The following is a 19,783-nucleotide window of genomic DNA, read 5'->3' as shown; positions in this document are numbered from 1 at the left end:
CAAGGGGAAAGGAATGGGTTATCAATGCGATCCGCGTTCAGGTGAAGATTACCTTACTTTTTGTGCATCGGCTGGTGTCCTGCTTGTATCACACCATATTCCTTTTGTATTTTACTTATCAGAAATTAAATACTGTCCGGCTGGACAATGAATATAGTTGCTATTTAGTCTATATTTATTTTGCAAAATATCCTTTTGACTAGGGACCACTGTCCTGTGTAAAGCTGTAATTCCCTAAGGTCCCTAGCGTACTGCTTCCTTGGGTTCCCTTGTGTATTGAAATGGGATAATGATCTTGAGCACACTATCTGAAATGAAATGTGCTCAAGGGTCATGTGGCAATGCTAGGTTTACCTGACGGGATCTGTGCTTCAATGGCCCAGCTAGCTGCTAACATGGGAAAAGGCAGGTGGCGTAGGAAGTCCACCCCCTGAAGCTACCTCTAGTGGAATGGATGGGGCACCTAAGGTGGCCACCCCGGAGTCCTGAGAAGAGGGCATTGCTCCCCATGGTGACCTGCCTGTCATTTCCGGATGGTATGTAGAAGGAACCCACCAAGGAGGAGTTATGTAGGGCACAGAGAGAGTGCCAAACCTGTGAGGCACTGAGCCAACATTCTGAAGCCCAAGCAGCCTTTGATGCATCTGGTAGCCACCGCTTTTACTAGGAAGACAGCCTCTTTTACACTGTGCATGGAACAACAAGGGCTCTGGTGTTCCCTCAGTACTATCAATGCTACAGGGCCTTCCTACTTGAGCTTGGTCCATGGCAGGACACGTGGGCCAAGACAAGACCTCTGCAAGGCGTGTCCCCCACTTTTCTTGTCCCAGACTCAAGACTTTCTCAGATAAATTCTTTAGAACTTGAATGACCTGCCAGGCTAGTGGGAAGACAGGGAAAAGGCTTAAGGCCCCCTTGTACCCACTGACAGTCATTGGCACACCCTTTGAGAGGGAGGGCATCGACATTGTAGGGCCTATGGATCCCCAGACTGCTTCAGTCAACAGGTTCCTCCTGGTCTTGGTGGATCATGCTACTAAGTACCCAGAGGCAATCCCTCTGAGGATCACAATTGCACCTGTGGTGGCAAAGGCCCTGATGGGGATTTTTACCCATGAGAGTTCCCCAAAGACGTTTTGCCTGACAGGGGCCACACTTCATGTCTGTATATAACCAGTCAATGTAGAAGGAATGTAGGGTAACTTATAAGTTCTCCACCCCTTACCATCCACAAACTGATGGGCTTGTTGAGAGGGTCAGCAAGACCCTGAAGGGCATAACCAGAGGCCCGCCAAAGGCATTGAGAAAAAAAAGGGATAGCCTCTTTCCATGCCCGTTTGAACTTCTGTTTAGATACCCTGTTAGAGGACCCATGAGTTTGGTCAAGGAAGGTTGGGAGCAATCTCCCAGGAAAACACCTCAGGATGTAGTGAGCTACATGCTGACCTTCAGGAGCCAAATGGCTAAGTAATGGACGCATGCTTCCAGTAACCTAGAAGCCAGCCAGCACGTCATAACGGAGTGGTATGACAAAACGTCTACCAATGTGGTTAAGCAGCCTGGTCAGAAAGTGTGGGTAATGGAGCCCAGTCCTCTCCAGGACCGCTGGGCTGGCCCATAAGATATGATTGAGAAGAAGGGGGAGAAAACTTACCTTGTGAATCTCAAGACCCCTAGGCAATCCCACCGGCTACTGTGTGTCAATCGCCTCAAACCCCACTTTGAGAGGTCTGAGGTCACAATGCTGCTGGTGACAGATGGCAGGAGTGAAGTGGAGAGTGAACCTCTCCCTGACCTCTTAGCTTGTGGGGGGAAAGATTAGTCTGTAGAGGGAGTAATCCTTTCCTCCATGTTAACTTCTGGACAAAAGAGAGACTGCCGCCAAGTACTGGGACAGTATTCCTCTCTGTTTTCACTTATCCTGGGACTACCCACCTGTGAGCCTATGATGTGGACACAGGGGGCAGCCTCTCTGTTGAGAATAAATCTTATAGTTTGTTAGATAAGGTGGAGTCCAGCATCAAAGCTGAAGTGTCTAAAATGTTAGAGTTTGGGGTGATAGAACTCTATAGTAGTCCTTGGTCCAGTCTGGTTGTGCGGGTATCAAAGGCTGCCCATAGAGGGCCACACCTGAGCTGAGATTCAGTGTGGATTAGAGGGCTACATTCTGTAACAAAGACTGATACTCATCCAATCCAAGGGTGGGTGAGCTCATTCACAGGTTAGGACTGCCCACTACTTAAGTACCTTTGATCTTAGATCAGGATACTGGCAGGGTGCAGATACAGAATATTGAGTGAAAGATATCAGGTTGCACAAATATCGAGTCTTTAATATCGTGGTTCACAAATATCGACAGCAAGAATATCGTGTTCCAGAATATCGACTTAAGGTAAGTAATATCAATTTTTAAAATATCGAATTGTTAAATATTGTTTGCAAAAATATAGGAGTTCATTATGATGTTGGGTGGATCTCCACTGCCCGACTGGCGGTGGCGATCTGCCCGACATCGAACCCCGCACGCCCTACAATTACCCCCCGCCATATGACAATTGCGAGGGTTGCAGCGGCGGACGGAAAGACCGTCCGATGCATCTCCGCCAGCAAGCAATCCATCCGATTGCCTGCCGGGCAGATCTCGGGCCCAATATGGTAGCAGTGTCTTTCAGACACCGCCATCCATATCAGGATGCCTGCCGGAGAGGGCCTTTCCATGACGGCGATGCCGCTATGGAAAGGCATACTGTCTTTTGTATTGGGGGTCCGTTGTGGGGCCCTGGGGTGTTGGGGGGTGCACTTGGGGAGTACCCACTACATTTGCATGCACAAGGTGGCAGGCACCGCGCGGTGCCTGTCATGTTGTGCATGCAAATGCTCAACATGCATTTTTCACTCACATTGCGGAGGATGCTGCTTACAGCATCACCCGCCGCAATGTGAAAAATGCGGGATCATGGCGGGACCGCTGCACCTATGGCAGGCGGTCCCTTTTGGCGTTGAGGAAATTCCACCCGCCATCGTAATGATGCCCATAGTTCTTAAAAAGATCATTTTTTTATTAATGTTATGTATTTTAGGACATATTTTATATGTATTTGATGTATGTTTTTTGTATAAAAGGTGTTTGTATTTTTAATATATGCGTTACATTTTTAGTAGTTATTAATTTCTTTTAATTTAAATTTTGTGTTTTTAGTTCCATAATGTTGTTGGGGGTTTATAGGGGAATAGGGTGGGAAGTAATTTAATTATATTACATTTATTGATCATTTTTTAGTTATTATATTTGTATAATTGAGATGTCATAGTGTTAATTGTGTAATGGAATGTATTTTTAATTAATTAATAATTGGTTGTTGATTAATTGTAATTAATTGGTAATTAATTATGGTAATTGTGTAGATAATTTTAGGTGTGTGTTGTGGTGTTTATAGGTTTAAAGGGTGGGAGGTATTTTATTTTTATTTTATGAAATAATAATCAGTTGTAAAATAATTCTAATGAATTAATTTATAATTATTATGGTTATTGTCTAATTAATTTTGGGTGTGTGTTGTGGTGTTTATAGGAGTAAAGGATGGGAAGTAATTTGTGTTTAAATATATTTTATTTATTTATTTATTTATTTTTTGCATTTATAATGCGCGCAGATACCCACAATTATATTTTTATAATTATTATATCGTTGTTAACTAATTGATTTTTTGGGGTAATTGTTTTTTGTGTGTTGTTTTTACTTTTAAAGGGGTAAAGGATGGGTATAAAATACATTTTAATTATTTACTTATTAGTTGTTAATAGTAAGGTTTTTAATTTAAAAATAAGTTTTAATTGTGTTTTATTATTTTATAGTTTAATTTAGGTGTGTGTAGTGGAAATTATAGTGTTAAAATGTGTGCAGTCAATTAATGTTTATTAGCTTTTTGTTAATACAATTGTTTTATTAATTACTAATGATGTTGATTATGGAAATAAATGTAATTAAAAATGTTAAAGTGTTAAAGTGTTTTGTTGTTGGTTTGGTGTTAAAGGGTAGGGCATAGGATAAATACATTCATGTTTTAATTAATGTTTTTGTTTATAAATATTTGCTACTTTAAAATATATTTTTTTTAAATATATTTGTCATTTCATTTTGTATAATATATGTAGGTTTTTGTTATATGTAATGAATATTATAGTATGTGTTCTTTTCATATGTTTAACATATTTCTTTCGCTTTTTAAGTATTGTTTATTTATTTTTATGAATTTTTTAAATGTTTATTTTTTGTAAATGTTTGCGTGTGAATAGTAATTTTCGTTTTTCCGCTATCCAACACGTTCCCTAATGTTGCACTCACTGGAGTGGGAATATCAATTTTTACCTCTCCGATATCCAGCACTTTCCCTACTGTTGCACGAACTGGAGTGGGAATAGTAATTTTTACCCCTTCGCAATCCAGGACTTTCCCTACTGTTGCACTCACTGGAGTGGGAATAGTAATGTTTACCTCTCCGCTATCCAGCACTTTCCCTACTGTTGCATTCACTGGAGTTGGAATAGTAAGTTTTACCTCTCTACGATGCAACACTTTCCCTACTGGTGCACTCTCTGGAGTGGGAATAGTAATATTTACCCCTTCGCTATCCAACACTTTCCCTACTGTTGCACTCACAGGAGTGAGAATAAAAGTTTTTATCCCTCTGCTATCATACACTTATCCTATTGTTGTATTCATTGTAGTGGGAATAGTAAGTTTTACCCCTCCGCTATCCAAAACTTTCCGTACTGTTGCTCTCACTGGAGTGGGAATAGTAAATTGTACCCCTCCGCTCTCCAACACTTTCCCTACTGTTGCACTCACTGGAGTGGGAATAGTAAATTTTACCCCTCCACTATCCAACACTTTCCCTACAGTTGCACTCACTTGAGTGGGAATAGTAAATTGTACCCCTCCGCTATCCAACACTTTCCCTACTGGTGCACTCACTGGAGTTGGAATAGTAATTTTTACCCCTTCGCTATCCAACACTTTCCTTATTATTGCACTCACTGGGGTGGGAATAGTCATTTTTACACCTCCGCTATTGAGCACTTTCCCTACTGTTGCACTCACTGGAGTGGGACTAGTAATTTTTTCCTCTCCGCTATCCAACACTTATCCTACTGTTGCTCTCCCTGGAGTGGGAATAGTAATTTTTACCCCGTCGCTATCCAACACTTTCCCTACTGTTGTAGTCTTTGGAGTGGAATAGTAATTTTTTTCCCTCCGCTATCCAACACTTTCCCTACTGTTGCTCTCCCTGGAGTGTGAATAGTCATTTTTACACCTCCGCTATCCAACATTTTCCCTACTGCTGCACTCAGTGGAGTTGGAATAGTAAATGTAATCCCTCTGCTATCCAACACTTACCATACTTTTACACTGATTTTATTGTGAAATTTAACTTTAAATATTTTTTAAATATTTTAATGTTTTATTTATTATATATTTTAGTTTTTTTTATATTTTAAATCATTACTATGTATTTTTATTTATATATTATTTTAAACTTTTAACATAAATTAAAAATAATAGTTTATTAATTGTTTTAAAGTAAACCTATGTATACATTATTGTCTATGTGTTTATTTGTTATATTCTATTAAAATGCATATAAAAGTTTTTTATTTTATGAATATTATATTTGATATTTAATGGATTTAAGGTATTATCTTATTTTATATTTGATTAAAGTTGATATTTAATCATCTATATTTTTGCATCAATATTTTTAGTCAATATTTTTGTACTTACCTGTTTAAGTATAGGAGTCAATATTTTTGCTGTCTATATTTTTTACTCAATATTTTTAACATCAAGATTTTTTACATCTATGTTGTGTCAGTGAACCTATGTTGTGTCAGTGATCGCCCTGACAGAGGGAGCAAAGTAGAGGTCAGCCTTCTACACTCCAGAGGCCCACTACCACTGTGATGCCCTTTGGATTAAATAATGCTCCTTCCACCTGCCAGAGGCTGATGAACCAGGTCCTTGCTGGACTGGAGGCCTTCTCTGCTGCTTATCTGGATAATACAGCGGTCTTCAGTAGCAGCTGGATGGACCACCTTTTTCACCTACAGGAAGTGCTTCAGGTTCTGCAACAGGGAGGCCTGACTATCAGGGCAAGTAACTGCCAAATAGAGCAGGGGTGTACTTGGGACACCTGGTGGGCAGGGGGAAGGTGCAACCCCTTCAGACCAAGATAGAAACCGTCATTGCCTGGCTGCCACTTAAAACCCAGACTGAGGTCAGAACACTCTGAGGCCTCACTGGGTACTATAGGAGATGTGTCAAGGGATATGGCACCATTGTTGCCCCCTTGACTGAGCTGACTTTCAAGAAGAGGCCAGGAATCCGATTTGGACAGAGGTATCCCAAACTACATTTGACTCTCTGAGGCAAGCCATGTGTACAGCTCTTGTGATCAGTGCTCCTGACTTCTCCAAGGAGTTTATCATTCAGACAGATGCTTAGGAAATGGCATAGAGGTAGTACTAGCTCAGCTTAGTGAGGCGGGCCTAGGTGAACCTGTAGCCTTAATCTGCAGGACGTTACCCCCCAGGGAACGGAGATGGTGTGCTATTGAGAGAGAAGCTCTTGCTGTGGGTTGGGCACTGAAGAAGCAGAAGTCATACCTGCTTGGTACCCACTTCCTTGTTCAAAATGAGCACAGGCCCTTCGGGTGGCTCAGGCAAATGAGGGGTGAATTTCCAAAACTGTTGAGGTGGTCAATTTCCCTATAGGGTATGGACTGCAGGGTAGAACAAATCCAATGCTGATGGTATATCTAGGTTTTTTTGCCTTAGTGAAGAGAACTCTCTAGAAACTAGGTATACCTCTCCACTTTCAGCTGGGGAGACATGTGTTTGACCTGGGATCCTTAGGCTGGTCTTCCCCCAAAAGTTTTGCTTTTTACTTCCACATTTTGCTGTATTTGCATGCTGACCTTAGGACTCTGACGACTTTTCTGCTAATCAGTGCTAAAGTGTATGTGTTTAAACGTGTGTAATTGGTGTACACCTGATTGACATATTTAATTTACTTGTAAGTCACTTGTATAATGGGTTACCATATACCCAGGGCTTTTAAATTAAATGCTACTAGTGGACCACAGCACTAATTGTTCTAACCACAGAAGTAGGTTTTCAAACCTGTTTCAGGCCTGCCAATGCAGTGCCTATGTGTGCAGTTTCCTGCCACTTCAACTTGCCATTTAAATCTACTTTCCAAGCCTTAAACGCCTCTTTTATTACATATTTGTCACCCCTATGGCAGGCACTACATAGTCCTAAAGGCAGGGTGCTATGTAAGTAAAAGGTAGGACTTATACTGTTGTGGTTTGCATGTCCTGGTAGTGACAAACAGTCTACTTCTTTTTTTAGTACAGAGAGGAGTATCTTTTTGATGTTTCATATGTTTGGAATGGTATTGCTAAATCCTATTTACTCGTGAGGTTGGATTTAACTTTACTAATTTAGAAATGCCACTTTTAGAAAGTGGACATTTATCTGCACTTACTGCTCTGTGTGCCTGGCAGCCTGTCTCCAATACATGTCTGGACTAGGCTTGGTGACAGCTACATTTGTGCATTCCCTCTAGATAGACAGCCACAGCACAGAACGCTCAACTTCATCTGCATACTGATGGGTCATCCTGGGCAGGAGGGAGGAGAGGAGGTAACACTTCACTTGAATAGGTAGTGACCTGTCTCCACACAAAGGGCTTATTTACCCCCCATAGCTAGGCTGGCAGACAGGACTGGGCGGAAAGGGGACCTGTGAACTTCAGAGAGTTCTTTCTAAGTCACACGCTACATCAAAAGCACCTTTTGGTATAAGGACTGGGACTCTGGTGCCATCTAATCAAACATGTTTGGTCTTGTAATCAGTAATCGCTGACTCTACACCTGCACATTGCCAGAAGAACTGCTGTGCTGCCAGGAGGGACTGCCATTTTGCTAACTGCTCTGCTGTGTTGGCCTGCTACTTGTTGAGCTGCAGGAGGGACTGCAGGAGGGACTGCCACTTTGTAACCTGTCCCACTGTGATGGCCTGCTGCCTGATACCTCTGCCTTCTGACCAACTTCCAGTCTTCTCCAAGGGCTAGTTGGCTTGTGCCCTATACATTGAAGTCTCAGTGTCAGGTGCGATGGCCTAGTGACCAGGGGCCTGGCCAGAGGCGCAAGGATCTTCGACCCTCTACTCACCCGGTGCTTCCTACTCCAGTCGCTGCCACTGTGAAGCCTGAAGAAAACCACAACGACTGCTTCAAGCAAGCCAGGACAGTTCTGTCTGGCCCATCTGTACTGTAGTGGGGAGTTGAGACCCTGAGGTCCCAGTCACCGGCCAGTGCCCTTCAAATCCATATCCTTAGTGCTGCATGGAGCACTATTTTTCACGTCAATGTGTAGAAATAGTACACATCAGTCAGTACTTGATCGTAAGTGCTGTATGCACACTATTGCCGCGACTGATTGGAAATCTTGCATTTAATGTGACACTTTGAACCAGTATAACTTGAAAAGTACTTATTAGATTTTCATCATTTTCTTCTTGATTTACTGATAATACAAAAGCTATTTTTCATAAACCTGAGTGAAGTATTTTTGTGGTGAATTCATTGTGTTACTGTGGGTGTGTGCTGCATAACTACTTTACACATTGCCTATTTAGATCATTTCCGGCTCTGCGCCAAGCTAACAGAGGGTGAGCACAGATTTTCTCATTTGTGTATCTAGCTTACCCTGACTAGAGTGGTGGGCTCTGTCTGGCTTGAGTGTATACATTAGCCAACCAGAAACCCCATTTCTAACGGCCTTCTCATCCCGCGAGGGGAGTTACTTCAGCCATTTGCTGTAACAAATCTTCATCCATTTCCAGGGTGGGAAAGGGTCGGATTTGAGTTTGGGAATACCCAAATACATATACCAGTTTATGGGCCCTCACAAAATTGCATGGTTAACTATGCCTCATTCTGCCCACTTCCCACATCCTGTGTAAGAGTTACTACTACACGTTTCTCTACTGTCTTGGTGAAGAAATATCAAGTAGCAAACCCACTTTTGTCTGAGGGATTGCTTTTGTGAATTCCTGTCAGGTGTTAATGGGGACATTTTCAACCTTAAAAGTAAGTTTACCTTCAAAAATACTTTTGTGAACTTTGTGAATGTGGTCTGATTAGAATGATCTATCTCAGCTGTTTTAAAACACAGTAGGGGCTGCTCCTGAACGGGGATGGTACGAAAGGGGGAGGGTGGGACGAGAGGAGGGGGGACTAAAAAATGAAATAAAAAGACTTACCTGGGTGCTGCCAGCCGCCGCCTTTCCTCCAACGTCTTCTCCACGCCGCAACAGGAAGCACACAGCCTCCCTGATTCCCCTGGCCTATCACAGTGCTGCAATGCAGCATTGTGATTGGTTTGCGTGCCGTGGTTCACTGCTCAGATGGGGAAGGGGAGGCTGTGCATGCTCCCTACCAGGCTGTGTAATGCAGCCTGATAAGGAACATCCAAAGTGTGCAGGACAGTTTGGCCGGCCTCACCTGTCTGGCACACTTGAAAGTGAAGTAGTGTGGCTCACTGGTTAGAGGCGGCAGACCCGAGAGCAGAGGACGGCCCGGGACCAGGGTTCGATTCCCGGCGCGGCAGGTTTCTGGACCAGGGTCAGCGGACTCGATAATTCTCTCGCCTCGGTGCCCACTCTGATCAGCGACCACACTCGGCAACTCTGGGCATTAGCTTGCCTCATCTTCACTAACGGCCCCACCAGACCGCCGGGGATGCCTGGTCTCACCCTGGAGATACCCATTAAGGGACCATCTCTCAGGGAAGCCAGGAAGGGTTTCGCAGCGGTCGAAGCGCCTTGGGACCCTACGGGTAAGTAGTGCGCTATATAAATGCCAATACAAACATACACACACAGAGTGTGCCTAACACTCCTCCCACTGGCCCCTCCTTTGGTGAGCCCAGCCCTATACGCCCCATCCTGCACCTTAGCAGGAAGGAAAACTAAAAACACAATAACGTTAGCTATCATTTTAGTTTTCCTTTTAAAAGTGCTCATAGAGAAGTGGGGCAATGCTCCTCCGCCTAACCGGAGGAGCAGCTGCTGTGGAAACCTTTTGACTTCTGTGGACCTCCACTGAGTAACTACTGTAAAACAGGGACACTGGTGTAAGTAGTTTCGGCCGTTTGAAACTCACACTACCCAAAATATCCAGGTACAAGTATACATCAAACACATCCAGAAATTAGGAAATATATATTCTTTTTTATATCAACATTTTAATTATAACGGGAATGAGTTTAGTATTTCCAAGTGATTACCTGCGATGCACTCATGATTATAATAAAAAACCATGAGAAGAATGAAACTTTGCCACATATTGGTTCCTGTTTTTCCCGCTTTCAAACTAAATTCTAGTAATATGTAAAATATTAAGTGGTCTGAAAAGGGCAAAAAAAATCATAGCAGGGAATTCCCTATATCGATGAGAGGATAAAACTGGGATACTTTCAGTTGTAGAACAGAAAAAGAAAAACAAAGTATGAGCACATTTCTGTAAAACAAAGAGGGGATAAAAGGGGATTTTTTTTAATGTATATTATGCGTAGTTTCCCAGCTTGCACATCATGAACAATTGCAAAGACCTTGTGCAGATGAAAATCATAAGAAGAAATGGGAATTAAGGCACAATCTAATAGCCTCATTTAGATAGGGCTGTAGAGGGATACTTGCTACAGTTGGCTTTTCACATCCACCGACCTCCCACATCTGCCAAATATTACAGATGGAGTGTATCCTGATGGCAGAGTTGCTTCTTCTTGGTGGGGTACCAAACAGTGCGAATAGGGCAAGTAGTTACTATCTGTCGCTTTCCTATCAAGGTCTACCATGTGCACCATGATGGTGGTCCTGGAAAGGAAAAGTGTAATAAGGTCCAACACCTTCTGAGAAACCGCTATCACTGTGACAGGAACATTGATATATTGTTTTCCAAAGAGAGGCTTTGGGTGTCTGTATTCAGAGAGAAAAAAAACTCAGCACAAGTCCACCATTCCAACAGGGCATGGCGGACTGGCCATCACTCATTTTTTCACTAAAGATGCTCCCACCATCAATGCGGTAGATGCTAGGATTTTTTTTTAAACTTGACCCTGTGCAAAACTCGAAATATGGCACCCAGATGGAGGTTTGTCTGGCAGAGGCAATATTGGTCCACCAATCTCTGAATGAGGCCCCGCTGAAAGTGAACTTTTATGGAAGTGTACTGCAGTTGGTTAAAAGAGAGAACACTTTGCTTACCAGGAGTTCCTTGATAGGGAAGTCTTTGAGTCCACCGTCTCGAGGGGAGTCCAGAACAACAGGAAAACTCTTGTGTGGAGCCTCAATGTAGCCAAACTCCATTTCATCCTGTTTTCGAAGAGAAATAGAGACTATGAAGAACAAGTCTCGATAAATGACAGTTCACAAAAGGAATCTAAACCAAGCATGATAACAAAAACTGGCAATTGTGAGCACTTCGCACTACTTTATATAAATAAAACGATTTTTTTACAATTCTTTCCAATTCCTCACGAGTCTGTGATGAGAATATGATTTTTTACTCTTTAATCCATCAGTACCCCATGATCTCACCTGTACATCCATTCACCAAATAACCACATTAGAACTCCACAACAAAATTAATCACACATATTAATATGTGTGCAGTTTTACAGAATGGAAGTTATGATTAGAGGGGTGAGTGATTATTCATTTATTTTTCTTCCAGATGTGCAATTAGTGCTTCTACGAGTAATGCTCTACTGGGCAATAAATAAGATTGACAAGGACAGAACTGTTCGGGTGGCAACCATGGTCTGCATTGCCCCCTTTTGCTTGTGTATGTTAATTTTTTATGTACAAACAACAAAAGGTACCAGAGGGTCTCAAAACAAACACCGCCCAGAGGTGTACAAAAGTTGCCCAAACACCCACAGCTCAAAATTGATTCGGCACAGGAGGCTCTCAAGGGATGAGGAAAATACCCATCAGTCACCATTCGGATCCGCCCTTCATCATTTGGGATTTTATCCGAACCACCCGTCTGAGAAAATCAGTGCCACAATCAAAGGTCGACCCGGTGGTAAGGGGGTCCCTTTGGTGGTATTTACAGTAACAGTGTGGTCTACCACTCGATGTTAATGAGTGGACAAAGACATGGGACTGGGGTGTGCAGTGCAAGAAAAAGTGAGTGAAAAAAGAAAAAACCAAGACAAAAGAGTGTGTTAAAATTGGTTTAGAAAAGCACAGAATGTTATTTATTCTATGTGTGCCTTAAATACCAAGATTAAAAGTATATGTGGCCTTAAGCAGTCTGGTTATGTAGACTGCCTGAGGTAAGGGTGGTCGACATGTTTCTGCAATACAGGGACTGTTGCGTCCTTGCTTTCATCAGGACCAGAGCTAGAAAAGTTAGGCCTACTGCACAACGTGAAAATAATGAGTACGGTGAAAAGGTGACAAAAGGAAATAAGACAAGTGCACACGGTCACCTGAATAATCCAAATGCCCTTACAGTCTGTGTCGATCACTGTGGAGAGAAAAGAGGTGTGGGTATCGGGTTTAAACTATCAGTATCCTATGGGTTACAAAATAAGTCCATAGTTTATGGATCAATATTACAATCACATTCGAAAAGTTGATCTATTCGCTCTTATTATTTACAGAACCAGTTTTAATCCATTTGGAAAGAGACTTTATTAGCCAAATGTCATCCAGTTCTTACCTTGATCTGTAAGGTAGACTGGCCTCACCCCACCTGGCAGCGGCTCAGGGGAAGATGAAGCACCGCTCTAAAAAACATGTGAAAACACATGTCAATCACAATGTGCACAACAAAATACAGAACACTCTCCATTACCAGTAGCCGGGTGTAAACGGGACTTGCATCTGTAATTAGTGATGCAGTTCCCTAGGGCGACGGAGAAAAGGCTCCGCCGCGTCAAATGGACTCGTGCGGGAATGGAGCAGCATAGCGAGAAACCAGAATAGAAGGAGCTCGTCTTACCTTTCCGTCGGTACTCCAAGGCCGGCGTCCTAGCCGACTGGGGAGGTACCGGGCGGAAGGCGAAGCCTGTTTTTAAAACGCGCTGCCGTTGGTCATGTAATCACGTGGAGCGCATGAACGCGCGTTATCATTGGTTCTGATGGTGTCAACAATGCAACAAGCTCACTCATTGGCTAGCCAGCCGAGGACCTCGAGTAGTCATTGGTCGATTATCGGGCTTGTAGTCAAAAAAAACACGTGGGGAGTAAAAATAAACATAAACAGTAACGAGCGCATCAAAAGCGAGGTCGAATGAAAGGTCAAGTGCTTGGGAAAATAAAGGACAGCGTTCATGACGTTTACCTATTGTTGCCACCTATTGAATATTATGGTGAGAAACACCGTATTTGTACACTAGGTAAACTGCCCTGTCGAGGCAAGGATTCTTGCACAGTGTGCTCACACAATAGTGTAAACAGTATAGATGGACAGGTGTAAATATCTGCATAGAGGTGTACCTATGACTGACCCTGTGTTTCATCAAGTCTATCTATTGTGACTTAAAGTAGAATGTTATGATGAAAAGCACCAGATTAACATATCGAGTGAGAGTTTCATGCACAGTGTAATGGACAGACCATTTAGGGTGTACTATATAAGGCCAGTGTGCTTGTACATGAAAATGGACAGGTTTTAGTATCCTCCTGCTAATATTGGTTTATCAGGGGCAGTTGATTACAATTCTGACAAGAACTCAGTATTGATGACCTATTGATATCAGAAAAGAGACTACAGTGTGGACCAAGGGATATCATCATTTAAACCCTCTTTATGTGTCTTAAGTTTTAGTACCCATCTTTGTTCTTTTTTCATTAGGTACTTGGCCACATCTGCTGTATGTGTTGGGATAAATGGTTGTTCTAAGACAGTCCATTGAAATTCAGTGGCCAGATGTTTAGCTTCCAAGAAGTGAGTAGTTAGTTTCGTGGCCTGTCTGGCACAGCGGATGGTACTCTTGTGTTCCGATATCCGTATGCGGACCTTACGTGTGGTCATGCCCACATACTTATAACCACAAGGGCAGGTAATCAGATAGATCAAATGATCACTGTTGCAGTTAGTAAATTTAGTCTGCTTCCAGGATCTCGAAGTACCAATATCAATTTCCACTGATTTTGTTGTCTGTGCACACACCTGACAATTGCCACAGGGGTGGTGCCCCTGGACCGGAGGGAGGTTCCACAGTGAACCTATGGCTCTTGGTAGATCTTCACGTGGTCTAGTGTGCACCAGTCTGTCTCTTAGATTCGGACCCCTCTTAAATGAGACCAAGGGGCGAGGAAGAGTTAAACGTCCCGAATTTAGTATTGGCCAATGCTTCCTGACCATACTTTGGATACTGTTGGAGAGATTCCTAAAAAATGGACAAAGGTAAGGCGATCCAGAGTAGCCTTAGGAGGTCTTGGTTCCAGCAGAGCTTCTCGATTGTTGTTCATTGCCCTTTTCATGGACCGTTGGACTAGTCTAGGGGGGTATTTGCGGGCAACCAGCTGTGTGCTCAACACATTAGAATGTTTCTTGAATGCCGCCTTTGTTGAACAGTTCCTCTGAACCCGTAAGAACTGACTGAAGGGGAGGCTCTCGTTCAGGGCTTTCGGGTGGTTGCTGTCGAAACCACAAATCTGGTACCAGATGTTTGTAAATAAACCAGCATGGGGAGCGTTTATGCTCCCAGCTTAGCAAATCTATACGTTCATTCATTCGAACAAAATCACGTATTGAATGACCAAAATCCCTTCATCGATAACCTTAAGACCTGGAAAAGGTATATCGATGACATTTTTGTTGTGTGGAGAGGGTCGAGCGAAAGTTGTATGGAATTCTTGGGTTGGCTAAACAGCAGAAATAACCATCTGAAGTTCACCATAGAAATAGGTCTACACGAACTGGCTTTTCTTGACCTGTTAATCACTGCAAGACCAGAGGGCCTGCAAACTGAGCTCTACAGGAAGCCCACTGCAAGGAACTCTTTGCTACTTTTCGACAGCAACCACCCGAAAGCCCTGAAGGAGAGCCTCCCCTTCAGTCAGTTCTTACGGGTTCAGAGGAACTGTTCAACAAAGGCGGCATTCAAGAAACATTCAAATGTGTTGAGCATACAGCTGGTTGCCCGCAAATACCCCCCTAGACTAGTCCAACGGTCCATGAAAAGGGCAATGAACAACAATCGAGAAGCTCTGCTGGAACCAAGGCCTCCTAAGGCTACTCTGGATCGCCTTACCTTTGTCCATACTTTTGGGAATCTCTCCAACAGTATCCAAAGCATGGTCAGGAAGCATTGCCCAATACTAAATTCGGGACGTTTAACTCTTCCTCGCCCCTTGGTCTCATTTAAGAGGGGTCCGAATCTAAGAGACAGACTGGTGCACACTAGACCACATGAAGATCTACCAAGAGCCATAGGTTCACTGTGGAACCTCCCTCCGGTCCAGGGGCACCACCCCTGTGGCAATTGTCAGGTGTGTGCACAGACAACAAAATCAGTAGAAATTGATATTGGTACTTCGAGACCCTGGAAGCAGACTAAATTTACTAACTGCAACAGTGATCATTTGATCTATCTGATTACCTGCCCTTGTGGTTATAAGTATGTGGGCCTGACCACACGTAAGGTCCGCATACGGATATCGGAACACAAGAGTACCATCCGCTGTGCCAGACAGGCCACAAAACTAACTACTCACTTCTTGGAAGCTAAACATCTGGCCACTGAATTTCATTGGACTGTCTTAGAACAACCATTTATCCCAACACATACAGCAGATGTGGCCAAGTACCTAATGAAAAAAGAACAAAGATGGGTACTAAAACTTAAGACACATAAAGAGGGTTTAAATGATGATATCCCTTGGTCCACACTGTAGTCTCTTTTCTGATATCAATAGGTCATCAATACTGAGTTCTTGTCAGAATTGTAATCAACTGCCCCTGATAAACCAATATTAGCAGGAGGATACTAAAATCTGTCCATTTTCATGTACAAGCACACTGGTCTTATATAGTACACCCTAAATGGTCTGTCCATTACACTGTGCATGAAACTCTCACTCGATATGTTAATCTGGTGCTTTTCATCATAACATTCTACTTTAAGTCACAATAGATAGACTTGATGAAACACAGGGTCAGTCATAGGTACACCTCTATGCAGATATTTACACCTGTCCATCTATACTGTTTACACTATTGTGTGAGCACACTGTGCAAGAATCCTTGCCTCAACAGGGCAGTTTACCTAGTGTACAAATACGGTGTTTCTCACCATAATATTCAATAGGTGGCAACAATAGGTAAACGTCATGAACGCTGTCCTTTATTTTCCCAAGCACTTGACCTTTCATTCGACCTCGCTTTTGATGCGCTCGTTACTGTTTATGTTTATTTTTACTCTCCACGTGTTTTTTTTTACTACAAGCCCGATAATCGACCAATGACTACTCGAGGTCCTAGGCTGGCTAGCCAATGAGCGAGCTTGTTGCATTGTTGACACCATTAGAACCAATGATAACGCGCGTTCATGCGCTCCACGTGATTACATGACCAACTGCAGCGCGTTTTAAAAACAGCCTCGCGCCTTCCGCCCGGTACCTCCCCAGTCGGCTAGGACGCCGGCCTTGGAATACCGACGGAAAGGTAAGACGAGCTCCTTCTATTCTGGTTTCTCGCTATGCTGCTCCATTCCCGCACGAGTCCATTTGACGCGGCGGAGCCTTTTCTCCGTCGCCCTAGGGAACTGCATCACTAATTACAGATGCAAGTCCTGTTTACACCCGGCTACTGGTAATGGAGAGTGTTCTGTATTTTGTTGTGCACATTGTGATTGACATGTGTTTTCACATGTTTTTTAGAGCGGTGCTTCATCTTCCCCTGAGCCGCTGCCAGGTGGGGTGAGGCCAGTCTACCTTACAGATCAAGGTAAGAACTGGATGACATTTGGCTAATAAAGTCTCTTTCCAAATGGATTAAAACTGGTTCTGTAAATAATAAGAGCGAATAGATCAACTTTTCGAATGTGATTGTAATATTGATCCATAAACTATGGACTTATTTTGTAACCCATAGGATACTGATAGTTTAAACCCGATACCCACACCTCTTTTCTCTCCACAGTGATCGACACAGACTGTAAGGGCATTTGGATTATTCAGGTGACCGTGTGCACTTGTCTTATTTCCTTTTGTCACCTTTTCACCTTACTCATTATTTTCACGTTGTGCAGTAGCCCTAACTTTTCTAGCTCTGGTCCTGATGAAAGCAAGGACGCAACAGTCCCTGTATTGCAGAAACATGTCGACCACCCTTACCTCAGGCAGTCTACATAACCAGACTGCTTAAGGCCACATATACTTTTAATCTTGGTATTTAAGGCACACATAGAATAAATAACATTCTGTGCTTTTCTAAACCAATTTTAACACACTCTTTTGTCTTGGTTTTTTCTTTTTTCACTCACTTTTTCTTGCACTGCACACCCCAGTCCCATGTCTTTGTCCACTCATTAACATCGAGTGGTAGACCACACTGTTACTGTAAATACCACCAAAGGGACCCCCTTACCACCGGGTCGACCTTTGATTGTGGCACTGATTTTCTCAGACGGGTGGTTCGGATAAAATCCCAAATGATGAAGGGCGGATCCGAATGGTGACTGATGGGTATTTTCCTCATCCCTTGAGAGCCTCCTGTGCCGAATCAATTTTGAGCTGTGGGTGTTTGGGCAACTTTTGTACACCTCTGGGCGGTGTTTGTTTTGAGACCCTCTGGTACCTTTTGTTGTTTGTAGGTTCTTTGGGGATCGTATCCAGAGCCTGTTCTTTAAATCTCCCCGAGGTCCTCCCCCACCGTAGTGTTTTTTGTTGTTAATTTTTTATGTGCATACATTCATCAGTTATGTGTTTTTTTCCTTTTTAATGCTGATGATGTTAACCAGTTCTTTTTTATCTCCTAAGATGTGGCTGTTGCTAGCTATTGAATTTAAATACTTAACACTAAAGATTTGAAACATAAGTAACGGAATATGCTGTCTGCAAAAATGCTAACATGAAACTTGACCACGCGGTTTTAATGATCAGTGCCTGGGCACACCTCAGACACCTTTGTGAAAGGCACCGGACAGCGAGCTGAAAGACTGTGGAACACACTCTTAAATAATTGTGCCTCCTTACCTGTTCCAATACATAATGTGAAAGTACCGAATTCTTTTCTAAAAACATGGTGGCATTTCATGTTTTGAAGTATAGTAGTAGGGGCGGATTTGTGGACGATTCTGGGTGAGTAGTCACCAATAGTGCAGGTTGCTTTCCGCCATGAAAATGCTCACAAATATGCTTTTTGCAAGAGCTCGTACGAATATGTGCTTTGAGGGGAAATGAGGAGGGAACACCAAAACGGATAAGAGTGCAAAGGGAGGAGATTCTATACAGAGAAATAAATTTTGCCAGCTGGAAAAAAGCGGGAAAAAACTGTTTCTATGCAGAAGTACCTAAGCATGTATTGGATCGGCAACAGTTTCACATTTATAGGATGATTCCTAAAAGGGTTTGTGGATTTCTTAAAAGTCAGAAATTTGCTCCAAACTTTTAAATACAAATAGTACAGTGAATTTCAAACTTTTCTTCAATCATCAATGGTTCGGTACCAGTTTTCCCAGAACAGGACAAAATTAAAATTGTATTCGAAAAGGGAATTAAAGTTCTCTACCTGCATCCACCGATCCCCACGATTCACATATTCGAAGCAGATGCTGATCTTGTAGTGTGCTTCACTCACTAAGCTCTTTATCTCTTTCAAAAACAGATAGTTATCTTTCACACTGAAGAGAAACACAGAGGGGACAGAGAAAACACCCAGGTGAAACAAGAATTAGCCCAAAAGATGCCACAGTGATAGAGCTGTCTTCCTGCCCCTGGTAAATGCAACCAATGTCACTTCCACCCACATCCCCACTTGCCCAGTGCAGCTGTTTCCTTAAATTGCTTCACAAAACATATCTCTGACCTACCGTGCCCCTTTCCTATAAATGCTCTAGTCAAAAGCGGGGGGGGGGGGGGGGGGTTCAGACCTTACTCCAACCTTCTGTCACCTCCAACGTCGCTGGACTTTTTAAATATACACTTCTGGGCTCAATACTTTAAAATGGGATCTCAGTAACATTTAACATTTAAGAAAAGATTCGTAGACACATTTTCAAATATTTCCACTTTTTGTTGGTTCATAGATAACTCTTTGGGCGTTAGTTCAATGTCTTCGATTGGGAATGGCCTTCGTAAGAAAACCCCTAAAATATTTTGATATTCTACATTTTCTATATTTTTTCTACATTTTACAACATCAATGACTGCCCTATACTAAAATTGTATAAGGCGTATACAGTGCATATGCAACAATCTCCATTACAGCAGAATAGACAAGCAAAGTGAATTATGAATTTTCAAAAAAGTCATCTGAAAGCTCTCCAAATTATAAGGTGTTTGATTACTAAAACGTGTTCTGCATTTTGCATGCATAAGTAAAAAAGTGAAAAACACAAATAAGATAGCCAACGTGACAAATAGTGTTTATCAAGCCCTAAGTTCCTGAACAACATGCAAATAACCTCAGCACAAAATTTGCCAAATTCTGAACTGGCCTTTAGGGTTGATGAATACGTTAGAGTGAATAGAAACA

General features: G+C 42.7%; 1 protein-coding gene across 1 annotated transcript in view; it reads right to left on the bottom strand.

The window, feature by feature from the left end:
• Window positions 1–19,783, bottom strand: part of LOC147711075 (protein-arginine deiminase type-2-like) — a 727,074-nt gene that overhangs the window by 267,461 nt on the left and 439,830 nt on the right. The window contains exons 9-10 of the mRNA XM_086921889.1: window positions 18,818–18,929; window positions 11,332–11,439 (exon numbers count right to left, since the gene is read on the bottom strand). Coding sequence (XP_086778015.1) covers window positions 11,332–11,439; window positions 18,818–18,929 — 220 coding nt within the window. The remainder of the gene's footprint in view (window positions 1–11,331; window positions 11,440–18,817; window positions 18,930–19,783) is intronic.

This window comes from Lissotriton vulgaris, chromosome 5 (genome assembly GCF_964263255.1).
Source record: "Lissotriton vulgaris chromosome 5, aLisVul1.2, whole genome shotgun sequence".
Taxonomy (NCBI): domain Eukaryota; kingdom Metazoa; phylum Chordata; class Amphibia; order Caudata; family Salamandridae; genus Lissotriton; species Lissotriton vulgaris.
The sequence above is the reverse complement of the archived record's forward strand: the minus strand, read 5'-3'. Positions and strand labels throughout refer to the sequence as shown.